General features: G+C 38.3%; 1 protein-coding gene across 1 annotated transcript in view; it reads left to right on the top strand.

The window, feature by feature from the left end:
• MBTPS2 (membrane bound transcription factor peptidase, site 2) overlaps positions 1-16,823 on the top strand; it is a 40,701-nt gene extending 23,878 nt beyond the window's left edge. The window contains exons 8-11 of the mRNA XM_039354436.1: positions 1,184-1,278; positions 4,145-4,346; positions 6,218-6,293; positions 12,382-16,823. Coding sequence (XP_039210370.1) covers positions 1,184-1,278; positions 4,145-4,346; positions 6,218-6,293; positions 12,382-12,604 — 596 coding nt within the window. The 3' untranslated portion in view covers positions 12,605-16,823. The remainder of the gene's footprint in view (positions 1-1,183; positions 1,279-4,144; positions 4,347-6,217; positions 6,294-12,381) is intronic.
• The last annotated feature ends 619 nt before the right edge of the window (positions 16,824-17,442 follow it).

The following is a 17,442-nucleotide window of genomic DNA, read 5'->3' as shown; positions in this document are numbered from 1 at the left end:
CTTTTTACCTTCCAAAACTCATATTTGTGGAAAGATAAAGAAAAGCAAATTGGCCAATGCTTTAGTAAGGAAACATTGTGTGGGGAAAGTATGACGAAGAAGAATCCCAAAGGAACAGTGGGTTGAAGTAGGTTTCATCAGGGGGCAATAAGTCTGCTGTAACTCCAGAGGAAGCACTATAACAATTTTGCAGTGTTTGCTTTGGAGCAGAATCTGAACTGATGAATTTGGAGGGTTTGACTTGGTTTTCCTCACAGCACTGTCAGGATATATAAGGACAGCATAAATTTCAGAACTCGTCTATTACTTGTCATAGAGACTTGAAAGCAGCTCTAGAGTGTCAGTGCACTGTTGTAAATGGGTCTTTTGCAACTTCCTCAGCAGTTCACCCCCACAATATCTTACACTTTGTTTTATATCAAAGTATTTTTATAAAGATGAATGGGAAATAGTCATTGGATATGGATACTGATGGCTACTTTTAGCTATTTCTGATTGCCACTGAGACTGTGGCTTTATATCAGGGGTGTCAAACTCAATTTCATTGAGGGCCGCATTGCAGTTGCCTTCGGGAGGGGCGGGTGGGTGTGGCCAGAATGGGTGTGGCTACTGGGTGGGCGTGGATGGAGTGGGTGTGGCCTACTGGGTGGGCATAGCCAGCTGTACATCATTCGCATCAAGGGTGCCTGTGGGGGCCTGGGCAGGAATGGGACAAATCTGAGAGTCTCTGGCAGAAGGGGGTGGGACTGGGGCAAGCGCCAAGCCATGGTGCATTTCTTCATTCCTCACAAAGGGTGACACCTCCCCAGCATGCACTCGGGGCGGGGCCAACGTGGCAGGGGCTGGTTCCTCAGTGTTTCTAGACGGCCTTGTGGCGCTAAGGCTGAATGCGTTTCAGCATAGATGGCCACTACAAAATTGTACATTGGCTCCCGGCCGGCCAGGGCCATTCCCTCATTATTTCCAGGGTGGCTTCGCGGACCACATGAAACCACTTCGCGGGCCGCATCCGGCCCCTGGGCCTTGTGTTTGATATGTCTGCTTTATATGCACACACAACCCCCCCACACACATAGATACAAACCTTGCAGGAAGTGGTGATGGTTGAGTTTTTATTGCATTACAGATCAGTGGATCTATGATATTTGAAAATATAGTAAGTTGCCTTTGCCCTTGTCCTTAGGTTTTAAAAGACTTGATGGCACTATTGAATGTTGTAACAACAATAGCCTCACAGATGTTTGCTTTTCATATAGTAATAAACTGAACAGCCATATGGTAAGTTTTTATATAAATAGATGAGAAAAGTACATGTTTTCTGAATTCAATAGTATACAAACTAGTTTTATGTCAGAATTATTGTATTTGAAATTAAAAATAATAAAATGAATGATATGAAAAATGGATGTGCATATTTTTCATTTAAAAACACTGTCTCACACTTGAATGCTCTAGCTAACTTTTCTCAAATGTTAGGGTTGGCAGAAATAACAGGATGTTGCAGTAAATAAGATTTGATAGATATAGAGCAAAACTAAATTGCTTAGTTTTAATGCTAATAACCACATTATTGTGCTGAAATGGCGTGTTCATATTTCTTTAAAAATGCCCTTTTTACTTCCAATATTAGAGAACATATGTTCTTCAGGATTGAAGGTTCTATACATAATAACCACCTTGTAACTAATATATATTGTTAGCCTAGTTGATTGGGGAAATGTAGACACAGTATATCTTTACCTTACCAAAGCTTTTGACAAAACCTCTCATGGCATCCTTATTAAGAAAATGGCCAAATATAGGTTTGATAATTCCACAGTTGCCTCAAGGTTCATACTCAAAGTGTAGTTATAAATACTGTCAAATCTACCTGGAGAAACATCTCAAGTAGAGTGTTACATCAGCGCTTTTATCAATGACATAGAAGAGGGAGTTGAAGGAATGCTTACCATTTCATAGCTATCTTCAAATATCTGAAAGCATACTGAGCAAAATTTGTATATAGTAACTTTTAAAATATATTTTAAAACCAGATGGCCAAAGATAGAATTATGGAGTTGGAAGTGACTTAAGAGTTCATCAAATCCATCCTCCTTCATACTGCAGGATTTACTCCACCATCCCTGATAGCTGTTTGAAAACCTCCAGTGAAGGGGAAGAAGCCACTACATGTAGTAACTTATCCTATTGAAAGATAATTCTTACAGCGAAGAAATACTTCCTAATGTCTACATCCTTAACATTTCATCTTATTAGCTTTACCCTCTGAAGGAAGAAGTCTGAACCTTCTACAATGCGACTGCTAGAGCAGTAGTGGATGAAAAAGCTATGGACCTGTTCCCAGTGTTCCATCCTAAAATGCATAGGCCCATCACATCACTCTGCTCAATTATATAACTACCAAGGAACCCAATACACAGTTTACCAAAGAACTCACAAAAAAGTTGGACACCTAGTAGATGGGATAAATATCAATTCTCCATTTCAGTGCTTCCAGGACCTAACTATTCAAAAGAGGAAATTATGGTTTCACTCTTCACAATCATAGATCCAGAATAGCAAAGGAATCTGTTGCAATACCACATACCAAACTGTACAGAGAACAGAATAATTGAAATACCCAGGCTTATGGAACTTAATGACCTTTGCCTCATCTCTTCCAGTTCAACTATATACAGAAAAATCAGAAGTAACACCCATGGAATCTCCCCTCTGAGGATTCATGAGACTGTAATGCTTAGAAGAAATAGCCTTCCTGCATGGAGAACCCAACTATAGATCCATTCTGTAGATGACACTTTTATTATAATTAAAGTATTATAATTGAAAAGACACATGAGACAACAATATCTGTAAAGGAATAAAAGAAGAAGAACAAATTACTACTCTCCTCAGCAGAAGAAGCAATTAAAGACTACAAATCCAGGTTATTGAAAAGCAATCCATAGTGTCCACAAGCAATATTGTCCACAAAAGGAAGATGAGCAAATGCATGTTGCAGTATCTGGAACCTCAAAAAGAGGAAACAGATTATATGTACAATATCTTTTAACATAACAGACAACCATACAACTTCATTAAAAAGTGCTTGGCTATATAACCTATATAGCAACAAAACCGTAACAACCTATTTTTTTTTTAAAAAAATCCCTATATACTTATACGTCTGGGGCAACCAAAAGGCAATTACAACTTCTCAATATCACTGTAGCATTTAAACCAACAAAATCAGTCCAAAGCATCTTAAGGAAACCTAAAGACACAGGCATTAAAGAAGGCCATCTGAAACATACTGTATGATGTAAGACGTATGCTGCAGAGACATGTAGAAGATTGGCAGAATGCATCCACAAACATCATGTTGTAATCAGAAGACATGATGAAAATCATTAATACCTCAGCACACAGACAAATTGAACCATAATTTCAAGTGGGAAACTTGATACTATACATTAAACTAAATCCAAAAGTGCTGGGGAATTCCTAGAATTCAGACATAACAGCTATCAGCCGACCCATAAAGTCAGTCTATACCATGCAAAGGATATAACCTAGTCAAAGAAGAAGCAAACAGCACAGAACACATCCTTGCTAGCAATCAACATCCTAGTAAGAAGGGTACAGCATCACACAAATAGTCCAAGAAGAAACAATACCATAATAAACCATGAAGGAAGAAAGACTAACAGCCAGCCAATTCCACTCTCCCATTCATTTGATTATGTTACCTGGTAAGGAAATGCCTGCAAGAAAGCAGCCTAGTTCAGCAAGCCAAAGAGCCCAACACTTTTTATCTGTCCAGTCCAATGGTTCTATATTTCCCAACTCTCTTTTAGTTGGATTTTTCTCTCATCTCTCCTTAATGTTTCCTCAGGTAATTTATTTAGCCATTCTGCCACTTGGAATATAACATTATGTTTCTAACATATTGTTGCATTTACAGCCATAGTACTTTTGAGATACTGCCTGGAAATTGTGGAACTTTTAGTTTTGTAGAGCTCGTAGAAGTCTCATTCTGAAGAAGTGGTAATGAATATGTAAAATAACTACAATGTAGTTCTCTTGTTTTCCATCTAGCTTGTCAAGACCTACATATAGTATATGTTTCTCAATGGCATACATTTAATACTTATTTAAATTTCAGACCCAGTATGCTTGCTTGCCAGCACGGAAAACTATTGAGGCCAGTGAGCTCTGTCAAACAAACAAAGATTGCCTAAAGTATTTTATCCCAAGTACGTGTGTGACCCCTTCCTTGGAAAATCAAACCAAGCTCATAAGGGTGAAGCATCCTCCTCAAATTGATATGCTGTTTGTTGGTCATCCACTGCATCTCCAATATACAGGTATGTATGATTTGGTGAGGATGCTAACAGAATCTGAGCATGTAAAATACACAACATACAGATTACAGTTGGCTGATTCTTTCTTTCTTTTCTTTCTTTCTTTCTTTCTTTCTTTCTTTCTTTCTTTCTTTCTTTCTTTCTTTCTTTCTTTCTGTTTATCAGGCATTATGCAGTTTTATTGCTGCCCTATTTCCACAGTAATCAAATTTATATATTTTCATTTAGATTATATGCATATGTATTTGGTCATGTATGCAAAATAAATATATGTACTTCAGTTACAAAAAAAGCTTACCTCAATATGAAGCTTATTCTGTAGGCATGCATTTCATAAACTGAAAAATAATATTTTATACATGTGTATGTATGTTGATCATTGGTTCTTAACTGAAGCAGGAAAAGTTTGGGAAACTGGCTTAGGAATATGAAAATATTGCTACAAGACGTTCTAATAAATGCTTTTGCATAGCTTCTTTTGTCATTTACTGTTATTTCAGTATTTGATAAAAGTTTGTCTTAAGATACTGAGTCCTAATTTGGTCAGGAAATTAAGGAGGTTTCTTAATCTGAATGTATATAGACTTTTTTGAATTTCATAAAAGTTTATATTTTCAGCTTTAAACCACTGACATCAAAAACAAATCTCAACACAGATAATATTTTTAATATTTAGCCATAAATATAATGGATTCCTTTTATAGATAATTCTTGACTTATAACTTAGCAACTGTTTGAAGTTATGATGCATCTCCATGGAGTATTTACAACCTGTTTCCAATGGCCAGGTCCCTGTGCTCATGTTCACCTGACTGCATTTCGAGTGCTTAGTAACTAGCCTGCATTTATGGCAGTTTCAAGTGTCCTGCAGTGACCTGACTGTGTTTTACAACATTTTTGCCAAACTAGGCATTTACTTCTGTTTTTCGGCAAAAATGCCCATTAAGTGAACCATTGTTTTGCTTAGTAACCATGAAGTTCACTTAATGAGTGCCGCAAAAAATATCATAAATGAGTCTATTCAAGCTATGCCCCATTTTATGACCATTATGACTTATAACCATGATGGGAAGATTCCAATACAGTCATAACTCAAGGACTACCTGTACTTGTTCACTACAGATAGTCCTCTACCTGACCACAATTGAGCCCAAAATTTATGTTGTTAAAGAGTTTTGCCCCATTTTACGACCCTTCTTGCCACACTTGTTAAGTGAAGGATTGCAGTTGTTAAATTAGTAACACCGTTGTTAAGTGAATCTGGTTTTCCCATTGACTTTGCTCATCAGAAGGTCACAAAAGGTGATCATATGACTCCAGGACATTGCAATCATCATAAATATGATGTTGTCAAGCATTCAAAAGTAAATCATACGACCATGGGGATCTTGCAATGGTCATAAGTGTGAAAATGGTCATAAGTCACTTTTTTCAGTGTCTTTGTAACTTTGAACAGTCATTAAATGAACTGTTGTAAGTCGAGGACTACCTGCACTTTATGTAAGTAACACATACTTAGGGACATGAATGCTATAGGCAGTTGATATGGAACATATTTCCTGTTCTTGTCTTTAGTTTTCTTCTACTAAAATACACATGTAATGTTCAGATGCAAAGATCAGCTGCATATTATTCCTCTATACTGTAGACACTTGATTCTAAAACAACAATAAGTGTATTATGTGTTAGACTTGCTGTTTTCACAAAATATAGACTAACTATGAATGTGGCATAGTTATTGAAGTGATGTTACCATATATCATGGGGAATGAAACAAAAAGTTGTATCCGTTGTGAACAGAGACTTAGACATGATTTGTGTTGAAATGCTCCTTGATTTTGTAACAAACTTAGAAAATTCTTTCTTTGTTTAAGTGAGCCTCAGCAGCTTTGTACCTCGATACAGCTTTCTAACTTTGGACCTTCCTTTAATAATGGAAACATTTTGCAAGTATCCTTTCATATTTGTGTGAACTTTTTGAGAGAAGACACTGGGAGTATCTGTCATGCATATAAAATATCCAAGGGCCACAGCCATTTGATTTTTACCTTTTGAACAGCCTCTTCTAACTTATTTTGCATATTTTGCCTGTTTAAGGGGGGTGGAAGCTATTGGCTATGATGTAAGATTTTGATTTAAACAATCCAGCTGCAGGAAACAGTGAACGTAAAAATATTACCTAATATTTTCTGCACATATTTTTATATATATAAAATGTTAGCATTAAATCTTTAAAAAGCCTGAATAAATGAATTTGTTTATTTATTAAATTTATAACGCAGATAACTCCATAACAACTCTTGTCCAAGGGAAGTAGGCAAAACAGCCTAATTATTTTCTGTTTGAAAAAACAATTTGCTGTCTAGAATGCTGACTTCCTTTTATGACAAGAAATAGATTAAGCATGTGGCTTAATGACTAGATTTCAAAACATTCTGGATAAAGATATGGAAACAAGCTGCACTTGTCAAGTTGAGTGTTAAGATCACATACCACACACTTTGGGGTTTCCTATAGCTGGGCTTTTCAACCTTTTCACAGATTGTACCACTTTTAGGACATAATAATATTTGAGTACCATCAGTGCTTAGCAAGGTGTCAAAAACTTGATGATTAAAAAAAAAGGGGGGGATTTTGGATTTTACTTATTAGATTCATTTGTTGTTATAGAAGTGACTAGTTTATAATATTATGGAAAAGTAAGATGTTGAGGTTTAGTGTTAATGCTTCCTTCTACTGCAACAGAGGAAGTCTGTTCTTTTTCCCTTCTCCCCCTCACTTTCCCCCCTTTCTCCTCCCCACTGTGTCCTACTATTTGCTTTTGTGTTTTTGTATTTTATTCTATAATCTAATAAAATGTTACAAACTGTAGAAAAAAGGAAAAAAGTACCAGTTTTAATTTCTTCGGTGGCAGTTCCTTTGCTGAACCACTTTCCCTTTGCAATGACAAATGTATGATGAATTTATTCATATTTATTAATATGCACCACTACCAGCTGGTTGGTCGGCCTTTATTCCTCTCTCCCTCTCCTCTTCTTCTTCCCTGCTTCTGAGCTCTCTTTCCACAGTGTAATAAGAATGTACCCCCCAGTCCCTTGATTGTACCCCTAAAGACACAGGAATCAAGCACAAAGCAAAGAAAGGCTCACAGAAGCCTCCCAGAATAAAGAAACACTGACTACTTTTTTTTCCTTTAAGCTTCCCAGGGGTTGCCTAAGACCATTGGAAAACACATATTTCCAATGGTCTTAGGAACTTAGTCTAAGATACGCGGCGGTGTTCTTTTGCATCCACCTTGCGATCGGGGAATGGCTTTAAAGGCTCTCCGTGTGGTCCCAGATGTCCTTCGGCTGAATCAAACAGGAGCGCTTTTTCCAGGGAAGCCTTTTCACAGCCGAGCTGGTCTCTCCTCGTATTCTGCAGAGGAGTCGGCGCGATATTGCTCGGCTTTGCCCCACAAATCGCGGAAGGTCGGCTTAGTCCGAATGCTTCCCGGGTGCAGGAAGGCACCGATTGGTGCTAACCAGAGTCGGAAACTTCCTCCGCTGCCCCAATCGCTAGTTCTGGCAGGCTCAGTGGGAATCACCTGCGCTAGATGGGAGCGACAAGAACGGGGGGGGGGGAGCAGAGGACTGCCTGCAGGGTGAGGAGTTTTCTACCCTTCCAAGACTGTCCACCTGTTGGGCAGCCAAAGCAGCAGCAGCTCCAGTAGTCTTTGCCTGAAAAGGTGAGAGGCAGCCCCGCAGAACAGCCCTTCCCCTCCTGCCACCAATTCTCCTGGCTGCTGTTCCCCCACCTACCCCTGCCAAGTCCTGCCCTGTCAGAGAGCCCCGGATTCCATGCAGGCCCAGCAGAGCCAAGTGGAAGGGAAAGCCGTTGATCTTCATTCAGGCAGGCCCAAAGTTCTCTGAAGGACGTTCGGTTTCATTCTGGCTCAGGGAAGCATCGCTCCCTCAGGGGGATCGTGATTTCCGGCAAGCGGCCAGTTATCGAAGGCCGGCTTCCTCCTATTTTCCTACCACCCTCTGCGCGCATCCCCCCCAACTCTGAGCCCCCTCCTCTCTTCCATCCTTTACCTCTTGCCCTGTGGTGCGGTTGATGCCCTCTGCTTTTCCTCGATGGCTAAAGACAACTTTGCTTGCTCAGAGCTTTTTCGTCTCTTCCCACGGCAGCTGATTCCCCTCCTGTCCTCTCCTCTGTGATCCCTGCAGCCCACTGTAAGAAAGCACATACCGTATATGCTGGCGTATAAGACGACTTCTGGAAGCGCTAAACTCGGCGCCAAAGACGGGGGTCATCTTATACGCCGAGTCGTCTTATACGCCGGAAATACTGGTAGTTTCCGGCGTATAAGATGACGTTCTAGGAAGGCAATAAAGATGGGGGTCGTCTTATACGCCGGGTCGCCTAATACGCCGGCATATATGGTACTTTTTGATTTCTGCTGCTCAATCCCTCCTCCCCCCCCCTTGATGGCTTCCTACTTGTGGGATGCAGGGGAAGGGAGCGCCATTTCATTACAGGTGGGAGAAGGAAAACTGGTCCAGGCAGTGAAAAGGGAAGAGATCAAGGGGGGGGGGGCTTTGGAGATGAAAGCTGCTTTGGGTGGATGTTTTGGTCTGCAGCATGTGTTTCCCTTTCCCCTCCTGCCTGCCTTTTCTGTTTCTCTGGAAAGCCGGGAAGTGGGGGGGTCAAAATGAATCTGTTCCTAGTGTGGAATCAAGAAGCTCCAAGGGGCCTTTTCTTGCAGTTGCTGCAGTAATGCCCCCCATTCTTCCTGCCCTGGCTGCTGCCCCAAAAGCAGTTGATTATTGCTCAGTGGAACCAGCAGTGGGGTGGGAGGAAGGAATGGATTTCCCTTCTGCTGCCTCTGCCTCAGTGGACAAGACCTCCTTCCAAAAATCTCTCCTAAGATTCTGGCAGGCACAGCCCCAGAACTGAGCTGCTGACTGAGCTGGGGTGGGGAGCTGGGGGGAGAAAAGAAGACCAGCTGAAATGACCCATTTTCTGAATCACATAATACTAGAAGAATAAAGGGGTTATATTTCCATAATTCACTAAGACTGCACACAAAAAAGCAACATTGACATCAAATTTAATGTAATCAAGCTTCATAAGTTGCACAAATGCAGCCATTCTGGTTTAATCCAATCTGCTTCAGCTACTGTAAACACAGGCTGTCAGTATAACTATAATACTGAAATTATACCAGTATAATTTGTAACAATGAAAATATATCCTGCATATCATATATTTACATTATAATTCATAACAGTAGCAAAATTACAGTTATAAAGTAGCAACGAAAATAATTTTATGGTTGGGGGTCACCACAACACGAGGAACTGTATTAAAGGGTCACGGCATTAGGAAGGTTGAAAACCACTGGTTTAAACAATGTAGCAACCAAAGCCTAAAGGGCTGCAGCAACTGCGAAAAACGATAACCTTAAATTAAGCCTGTTTACCTACAAAGCAAACTTGCTAAAAGCCAGACTCAGGGGGTAAAACTAATTACACTTGTTTAAAGCACAGGTCGGCAACCTGCGGCTCCGGAGCCGCATACGGCTCTTTGAGCCTTCCCCTGCGGCTCCCAGCCTCCTCTGCCTTTGCAGAGAGAGACAGAGACAGAGAGAGGAATTGCGCTTCCCTGCTTCTCTCTCTCTCTCTCTCTCTCTCTCTCTCTCTCTCTCTCTCTCTCTCTGTGTGTGTTTGTGTGTGTGTGTGTGTGTGTGTGTGTGTAAAAAAGAGAGTGCACTCACAGTGTTCTCCGAGGAGCTGAAAAGCTTACTGGGCGGAGCTCTTCCCTTTGCTGCGTCTCTGCAGGAAGCAGGAAGGGCAGGAGAGAGCTAGCTAGCCCAGCTAGGCTGACTCAGGAATTCTGGGAGTTGAAGTCCATGAGTCATAAAAGAGACGAGGTTGCCTACCCCTGATCTTGTTGGACAACAGCTTGAAGCTTGTCAGGTGAGCAGCAGATAGGAGGGGGGGGGGAAAGAGAGAAAGAGAGAGAGAGAGAGAGAGGAAAGAGAGAGAGAGAAAGAAAGAAAGCGGGGGAAGAGGAGTGGCAGACCAAGGGCAGATGGAGAGGGAGAGAGAGAGAGAGAGAGACCCTTTTGACATCTAAAATGAAGATAACACTGCATATATCCTTTTTTTACCTCTGTGTGTGTGTGTGTGTGTGTGTGTGTGTGTGTGTGTGTGTGTGTTTGGGTGTATGTATATGTATATATATATACATATATATACATATACATATATATATATACACACACACACATACATACACACACACAAACACACACACACCTATAATAAAGGTAAAAAAGGATATATGCAGTGTTATCTTCATTTTAGATATCAAAATGGTTTTGCGGCTCCCAGTGTTTTGTTTTTGGTGGGAAACGGGTCCAAGTGGCTCTTTAAGTGTTTTGGGTTGCCTACCCCTGGTTTAAAGGGATTAAACCTACGGAAGCCAACACTTTGGACTCATTGCTAGCCTTTGTGAAACCGAGTAAAACATTCCAATAACCAAAGCACACAAACCGAGCCTCTGAATTACAAAACGCTGTAAAAACTGTATAAAAATCCTTATGGTAACCCATTCAAGCTGCCAGTTGCCCAGGAACCAACTGGCTTCCGAAATAAACCAACCTCCTTTCCGACATGCTGGTGTCCCAGCTTTTCATTTTATCAGTGTCGATTGCATTCTTCTGGCTGGAGAAAACGAACCAGGGGACCTTTTCTTCCAGCAACAGCTTCTTCTTCCCTGTCTCTTTTTCCTCCCTGCCTGCTGAGTACTCCTTCCACAGCTTCTTCTCTATCCCCTTCTCTTTCCCTGTTGTCACTTTTTTCCCCTTTCCTGCCAAAACCACCTTTTATATCCTCTCTTCTCCTCCCCTCTTTTTTTCTTCAGTTCACCTCCAGCTACATGCTGCTTCCAGAAGCACCAATCAGCTGGAGCCCTGCCAGTGGTCCTGGGGCTTCTGCCAAGCCCCAACAGTCCTGTAGCTCCAGCTGCTTCTCCCTCAGACTTGGGTCACTTCAGCTCATTCCCCTCCCCCACTACATGTGTCTAGGAGAGTTGCGTACCACCTGCCACGTGCCAAAGTACCACTGGTGGTATGCATACTACCGGTTGAAAAGCCCTGTCCTATAGCATGTCCAGGACTGCTTGAGTCCAATCAGGGATTCCATTGGTAGTGGGATAGTCAATATAGCTATGGAAACATGATCTTCACTTCAGCCATTTAAAACAAGATACATTTCTTTCAGTGAAAATCTGGAAAGGGAGATAGAAACCATGTAGATTATAACCTGGGTAATTAGGTCTGCACCACTCCTGCGCAGAGTACCAGGACAACTTGGGGACTCATAAAGGAGACCTTGCCCCATTCTGTTTGGCTTCTATAATATTAGAAGCTTTTCACATCTTTAAGCCTATAGGAACAAGGTCACTACAAGCACAGGTAGTCCTTGCTTAATGACTGCCTCATTTAGTGACTTTCATCATTTGTATGAGAATTGAATAATATACTGTATATTCTAATATGTTGCAACAGCATGTAGCTATTGCAACATTAGAATATACAGTATATTATTCATGTAGCTATTGCTGAGAATTATAAACATGACTATAGTGTTTTAGATTATCCATTTCCAAGTTAGAATATCTCTTTTTTAAACATTAAATAAAACATGCAGGCATTTTTTAAAATTATTAATTTATTAAAGATGTATACTACCAATAACTGGTGTAATGGCAGACTAGTTTTTTATGACCACTTGTGGGGAAAATATAATGTTGTCTAACTTTTATGTCCGTCCTCAACATGTTTTTTCCTTATGTAAAGTCTCTTCCTTTATCTTGTATAAAAATACATTTTACAACTAGGACCTTAATGATTTTGGTTTTTGCTATCAATAAAGAATTATAAAGAATAAATAAAAATAATATTAGTTCAGTTAAATTGCTATGTTCCCAAATTTATATGTGTTTTTAAAAAATGACCATGATCGTGCACCTTAACAAGCTTAAACAGATATCTGATTTCACTCTCTGGAGCACTGGCTGTTGTTAATGCAATTCCCTGTTTTGCTTTGGATGGCCAATGGATATTGAATTCTTTCTTGGAAGCTACTGCTAGCAAATTTATTGTTGAAAAGCAAAACAGGGAGCTTCTTGGCTTCTTAATTTTACTTGCTGGCAGTGCACTCTTGGCTGCTAATGTGGCCCTGGGACTCTGGATTGTGACAGCACGATAACATAATAGCACATTTTGATATCATTTATGATGCTGATGCAGAAAACATTGAAATATATCACCTTATAAAATGACAGTTGGGTGGGTCAATGGAAAGAAAAACAGCTTTACTCGTTTTAAGAATGTGTCCATAGATACTTTCAGACATGTTTCTTGTTACCTTTGAAGCCCTCTGACCCTGCCACTTGACCATACTCAGCATTGATTTATAGAGGCTCCTATAGCTTCAGAGGCATTATCAGGAAATGGTGCTCGGAGCTCAGTGATTAACTCTGCAATTCATTTGATTGTGTGTCAAAGCCAAAATGAAGAAAATGGGACACTATTGCTACTTAGCAAGCTTTGACATGTTAGGAACAATATAGAAGGGTGACATAGTAATTAATAGAAAAGTGTGACATATCCCTAGTTTTGGTTTGGTATCAGTTTGGCACCTAAATATTGATCCCACACTGAGAAATAGATGAAATCCAGCTCCCCCCCCCAAAGTCTTTCTCTCCTCAAATCACATTTGCAAAGATAGAAATGGTGAAAGCCCGGTTGCACCTTTATAATTCCAAGAGTCATTAGGAAAGTGGCATTAGTCTTTAAGCATTCTGATTTGTTGGCTAAATTCAGAGAATCATAGAGTGTTATTCTTTATTGGGTAAAGCAATGGTATGCCTTTTCTCCTATCTTACTGTGCTCTGACAACTTTTCCTTAGTTTCATCAAATATTGATGATAAATGGAAGACTGTCATTTTCCAATAAACTTCTTCTATAGCTATTGGTTTGGTTTTAGAAGAAATTTCCTATTACACCTTCCTTACCTGCCTATCCACATGATTATACTGTTATCTTTTGTGTATTTGAATTGATAGTTCTTCAGTACTGGACTTTGGAGAGGAATACGCCAAGTACTTATTTCTGTTTTCCTGGACTGGGGTAAAGAGACAAGGCCAGCCTAGAAGAATTCAAGTGGACAACAATAATGTGTTAGAAAGTTCAGCCTAGCTGGTGGCTTGCTATCATAATTAACTTTTACTACTGAATTTCCCTGAGGTCCCTTTGCATTTTTAAACAAGAAATTATACTGCAAAGTGACCATGGCCATAGGGATAGAGTGCCAAGATTGCTGAAATTGTTAAGTGAAGCAATGGAACGGTTCTGGGGGGAAAAATAAGTGAGAGTGTTGAATAAATATTATTGCCAAATAGTATGTTTTTAGACAGTTGACTTGGGGTTGACTTTCCTTTTAATGCAGAATCAAAATATGGTTTTGGGGCTCAGGCTATCTTTGACTTGTATTTAGGACTGTCAGTGGACTGCTTTCTGTGAATGTAAACAGCATATTTATGAATGGATTTCTGTTTTATTATACTTGTATACTTCCAAATGAGCATAAACTGAAAAACCAGGTATATTAACTCGTAATTATAAGCAATTCAAGACTTATTTCTTGAAAATTAAAGATTTTTTTCGTTTAGTATTTTTTTTTAAACAAATATGCACTTACTTCCCATTCTCAGGTAAGCTTATTCATAGATGGATGGATTTTAATGGCATGTCTTTAAGTAACGTGAATTATGTATCGGTGGATATACTCTTCACTGTGTAAACTTTTGTGTTTGTGTTTTGTCAAGCCTTAATATGAATTTTGAATTATTTGACATGATTTTTCAGAAAGAAATGACTATACATTTTGTTGATGGTTAAAAAATATATGTAATATTTTGCTGAAAGTTCAGAGCTGATAATCATATTTCAAGTATATTGTAGGATTCTTTTTGCAAATGCTACTGCTCATTTTGTTTTCCTTTGTAAATTGTTCTGTTTGTGTATGCTCTCATTTTTCATATTTTCATACATTTGTAGTTTTAATTCCAGCCCCAGCTATTCAGTTTTGTATCAGTTTTACATATGGAAAATGACGATGTCATGATGATGGTGTTTCAGTGTTCTTGGGACTACCTAGAGAGCTGTTTACAACAAAATTCTTATATGGTTAGGAAAACTAGAAAAGGCCTCATTGGCATTGCTATAAATTGCTGTTCTGAGCCTGAAACATGAGAAAAATGGTGAATTTCTATTTTGTAAAATATGTACTACAAAGATATATACTACAAAGAAAAATAATGTGGATAAGGAAAGGTATTTTTCACAGCTTCAATGGGAAAGACTTCCTGATAGAATAGGCACATATACATCTAGATATAAGTCTAAAGTAAGGGCCATTGATAATTTATAGTTCATTACTTTAAAAACTTATTTATAAACTAGGGTTTTAAATTCAGACTGATTGTAGAAACCTTAATTTATGAGTTATCCTAAACATACTCAAGGAATAAGTTTCACTGAGTTCAGTAAATATTTATTTTAAGCAAACAAGCTTAGGGTTGTGCTGCACAATTATAGTAATGATCTTTTGTGAAGCTTCTAGGTTCGTGTAGATATTATATATTTATTTTAATGAAGAATCTAATTATGATTATTGTAACTGTATGTATGTCTCCTGTATTAGATTATAAAATACAATTTTTATTTATTTCAAGCTATCTTTTTCCAAAGCTTATTTGCTGGTTTGCAGATCTGTTACTTTAGCTATTGACTATTTTGTAGTTAGACAAATAACATACTCTGTAAGTTCTATTGTTATAAATGTAAATTAGTCTTACATTGTCTTACTGATAAAACAAACATACTTTAAAAGCTATTAACTATCAAAGGAGATAACTGTACAGATAGTCCTCAACTTACAGCAATTCATTTAGTGACCATTCAAAGTTACATTGGCATTGAAATAACCATTTTTCACACTTGCAACTATTGCAGCATTCCCATGGTTATGTGATCAAAATTAGATGTTTGGCAACTTGCTCATATTTATGACGGTTGCTAATGTGATTACTTTTTGTCACCTTCTGACCAGCATAGTCAATGGGGAAGCCACTTATTTGTGTTACTAATAACTGCAGTGATTCACTTAACAACTATGTCATGAGAGATTGTAAAATGGGCCAAAAGTAACTTAACCTTTCTTGCTTAACAATAGAAATTTTGGGCTCAGTTGTCATAAATCAAGGACTACCCTTATATGGGTAGTCTTAATATTATTGTAATTTCTGACCATTGAAAGTTATTAGCTTTTTCTCCATATTATACAGACAGACACATGAGAGATTAATTCTCAATTTGAGTCTGAATTCAGACTTGATTCTTAACATCTGGGGCTGCAATAAAATTAAGCTTGCTTCTGAATAAACATGAATAAAAATAACATTTGGATACTAAAAGGCCACATGGAGAGTCTTAGTATTTCTTTTAATTGTAATCAGCAATAGAAAAAAGCTGCCAAGAGTAAGTCTGGAGATGGGCAAGGCTGAAGTCAAATAAATAACATACTTCAATAACTTCTAATTAGTAATATTTATTTCAAACAAAGTTGGAATGAGGACTATGGTGTATGAAATATTTTCAAGGTGTTTTTCAACAATATCTGAAATGGTTTTCAACTGCTTTGAGGTAAATGTTTGAATAATATTTAACTTCCATGCCAATAGGTACGGCATTTCTGTCCATAGTAATTAAATGAAGGTGAAAAAGTTAAGACTCATTTTTATAAAGAAAACTTCAGTACTTTGACAGAAAAATAAAAACAGATGTCCCTTTAGTTTTGTACTATTAATCTTAATTCATAAGAGTTTTGCAGATAAAGGTTACTTTAAAATAATGTCTGACATCTCCAGTAATCTTTGGTATTTGACCTTGTAAAGAAACTGCTGCTGATAGCAGGATTGTCCTCCTGGCCACAAGTAGAAGCTAGTTGTTTCAAAAAGTTTCAATAATTAACTAGTTTCACTGAGGAGCTATTATTCTTAGAAAAATGTAGATTTAAAACTGTCATGCCAATACTGGTATTTGTTTGACACTGTGTGGAGATTATAAAAAATACCCATACAGGGTTGTCTTCAACTTACAACCACAATTGGGACCAGAATTTCTGTTGTTAAGCAAGATGGTTGTTACATGATTTGCGCCCTATTTTATAACCTTTTGGCTATGGCTGTTAAGCGAATCCCTGCAATTGTTAAGTGAATCATGTGGTTGTTAAGCAAATGCAGCTTTCCTCATTGATTTTGCTTTTCAGAAGCTATCTGGGAAGGTTGCAAATGATGATCATATGACCCAGGTATGCTGCAGTTGTAAATGCATGCCAGTTGCCAAGTGCTCAAATTTTGATCATATCAGCATGGGGATGCTGTGACAGTTTTCACTTTTTTCAGTGCCATTGTAACTTTGAATAATCACTCAATGAATGGTTGTAAGTTGAGGACTACCTGAACAATATACATCCTAATATTAATTATTATTAACATTAAGGAAAACATTTTTCAAAGATTGGCTCAGTCTAAAGGGTCAAATCAAAAACTCCTAGTTTTTAAAGATTTAGAAGACTAGATTGAAAAATAGATTCAGAGGTCATCATGCTAAAGTGGCCAGGATCTATATTTTTGATACAAAAAATAAATTAATAAATAAATTGGGTCCCCACTTTCAGCAATAATTTTACAGGTACAGTGAGAGAAAACATTATTTGATCCCCTGCTGATTTTGTACGTTTGCCCACTGACAAAGAAATGATCAGTCTGTAAGTTTAATCGTAGGTTTATTTTAACAGTGAAAGACAGAATAATAACAACAAAAAATCCAGAAAAACGCATTTCAAAAAAGTTATAAATTGATTTGTATTTTAATGAGTGAAATAAGCATTTGATCCCCTATCAATGAGCAAGATTTTTGTCTCCCAGGTGTCTTTTATACAAATAACAAGCTGAGATTAGGAGCACTCTCTTAAAGGG

This window comes from Crotalus tigris, unplaced genomic scaffold, assembly GCF_016545835.1.
Source record: "Crotalus tigris isolate CLP2741 ecotype Arizona unplaced genomic scaffold, ASM1654583v1 scf7180000018553.2237530, whole genome shotgun sequence".
Lineage (NCBI taxonomy): Eukaryota > Metazoa > Chordata > Lepidosauria > Squamata > Viperidae > Crotalus > Crotalus tigris.
Note: the sequence above shows the minus strand (reverse complement) of the source record. Positions and strands in the feature narration are given on the sequence as shown.